The sequence below is a fragment of the Austrofundulus limnaeus genome, unplaced genomic scaffold, assembly GCF_001266775.1.
Source record: "Austrofundulus limnaeus strain Quisiro unplaced genomic scaffold, Austrofundulus_limnaeus-1.0 Scaffold1668, whole genome shotgun sequence".
Classification (NCBI taxonomy): Eukaryota; Metazoa; Chordata; class Actinopteri; order Cyprinodontiformes; family Rivulidae; genus Austrofundulus; species Austrofundulus limnaeus.
In genome coordinates, this window is record NW_013954070.1 from 48359 (window position 1) to 49391 (window position 1033).

Below are 1033 nucleotides of genomic sequence, written 5' to 3' on the forward strand. Positions count from 1 at the left end.
AGTAGATACTCTTAAAATACAATGGAACAAAAACTGCAAATAGTAGGGATGTAACTAACTTTTTAAATTTGAATTTGTTGGGATGATTTTATTATGTGTTTTATTTTTAAATTATACAAGATAAACCAGGCAATAACAGAAAATGAATGCAAAACAATTTTAACCACTTAAACAACTGGCTATTTCAGAAACCATATGACTTTTGTATGACTCAAAGCATTCACACTGTAAAGTATATATTTTTTCTGTATTTTACTAGAAACTGACTAACTACAAATGAGGGGGAAAGCAAGAACAACAGATTACAGTGGATTCAGTTATTAAATGATGGGAAGCCCGGTAGGGCAGGGTTTCCCATCTGAAACAAGTTAAGGCAAATAGTAAAATCAACTTGATGCATGTATAGGTATACACATGTTTATAAATACGCAATATAGAAAATGTGAATAAGCACATACAGATTGACCAGAAGCAAGACCAATCTCTAAGGAGCTGAACTGGACCTCTTACTAATTGTTTTCTTGAATTTTTAGATTTTACACGCTGAGACTGAATCACAACTACAAGATGCCGTTACACAGGCAGCCAGCTTGATCAGTCTTGCTGGTCACAGTGTGCGTATAACTCTAAGAAACAAACAAGAGACAGCTTTCGACTTGGCTCACTGGTATGTCCTTCAACGGACCCGTGCTCCTTTTGAGAGGTAAGTTGTCTAAACACACACTACACTCTTTTTGTGGCTTTGCAGAAAGTTTAAGGCTTGTGATAAAGTGAGTTAAAAATGGAACATACAGAAGAGTTAACACGTTTTTGATTTGCTACCAAGCATTCCGTGGTGTATGAAAATGATGAATTTGAAGATCTTAAATGTACTTAAAGAATATGGATGGGAATGTGTCAAGGAATGTCTTAGCAGAATGAAAAGAAAACATTCTGGATTTAAATGAAACCTACTGGCGGGGTGTCACAGAACCTTGTGAATAAAATCAACTGCTTGAAACTTTTCACATTTGTCACATAACAACCACAAGTT

At 35.1% G+C, this 1033-nt stretch overlaps 1 protein-coding gene across 1 annotated transcript in view; it reads left to right on the plus strand.

Moving 5' to 3' along the window:
* Positions 1–995, plus strand: part of LOC106536055 (G2/M phase-specific E3 ubiquitin-protein ligase) — a gene marked incomplete at its 5' end in the record, with an annotated part of 10146 nt that extends 9151 nt beyond the window's left edge. Inside the window, 1 exon segment of the mRNA XM_014033224.1 lies at positions 534–995. Within this exon segment, the coding sequence (XP_013888678.1) occupies positions 534–707 (174 nt within the window).
* Positions 996–1033: the final 38 nt, after the last annotated feature.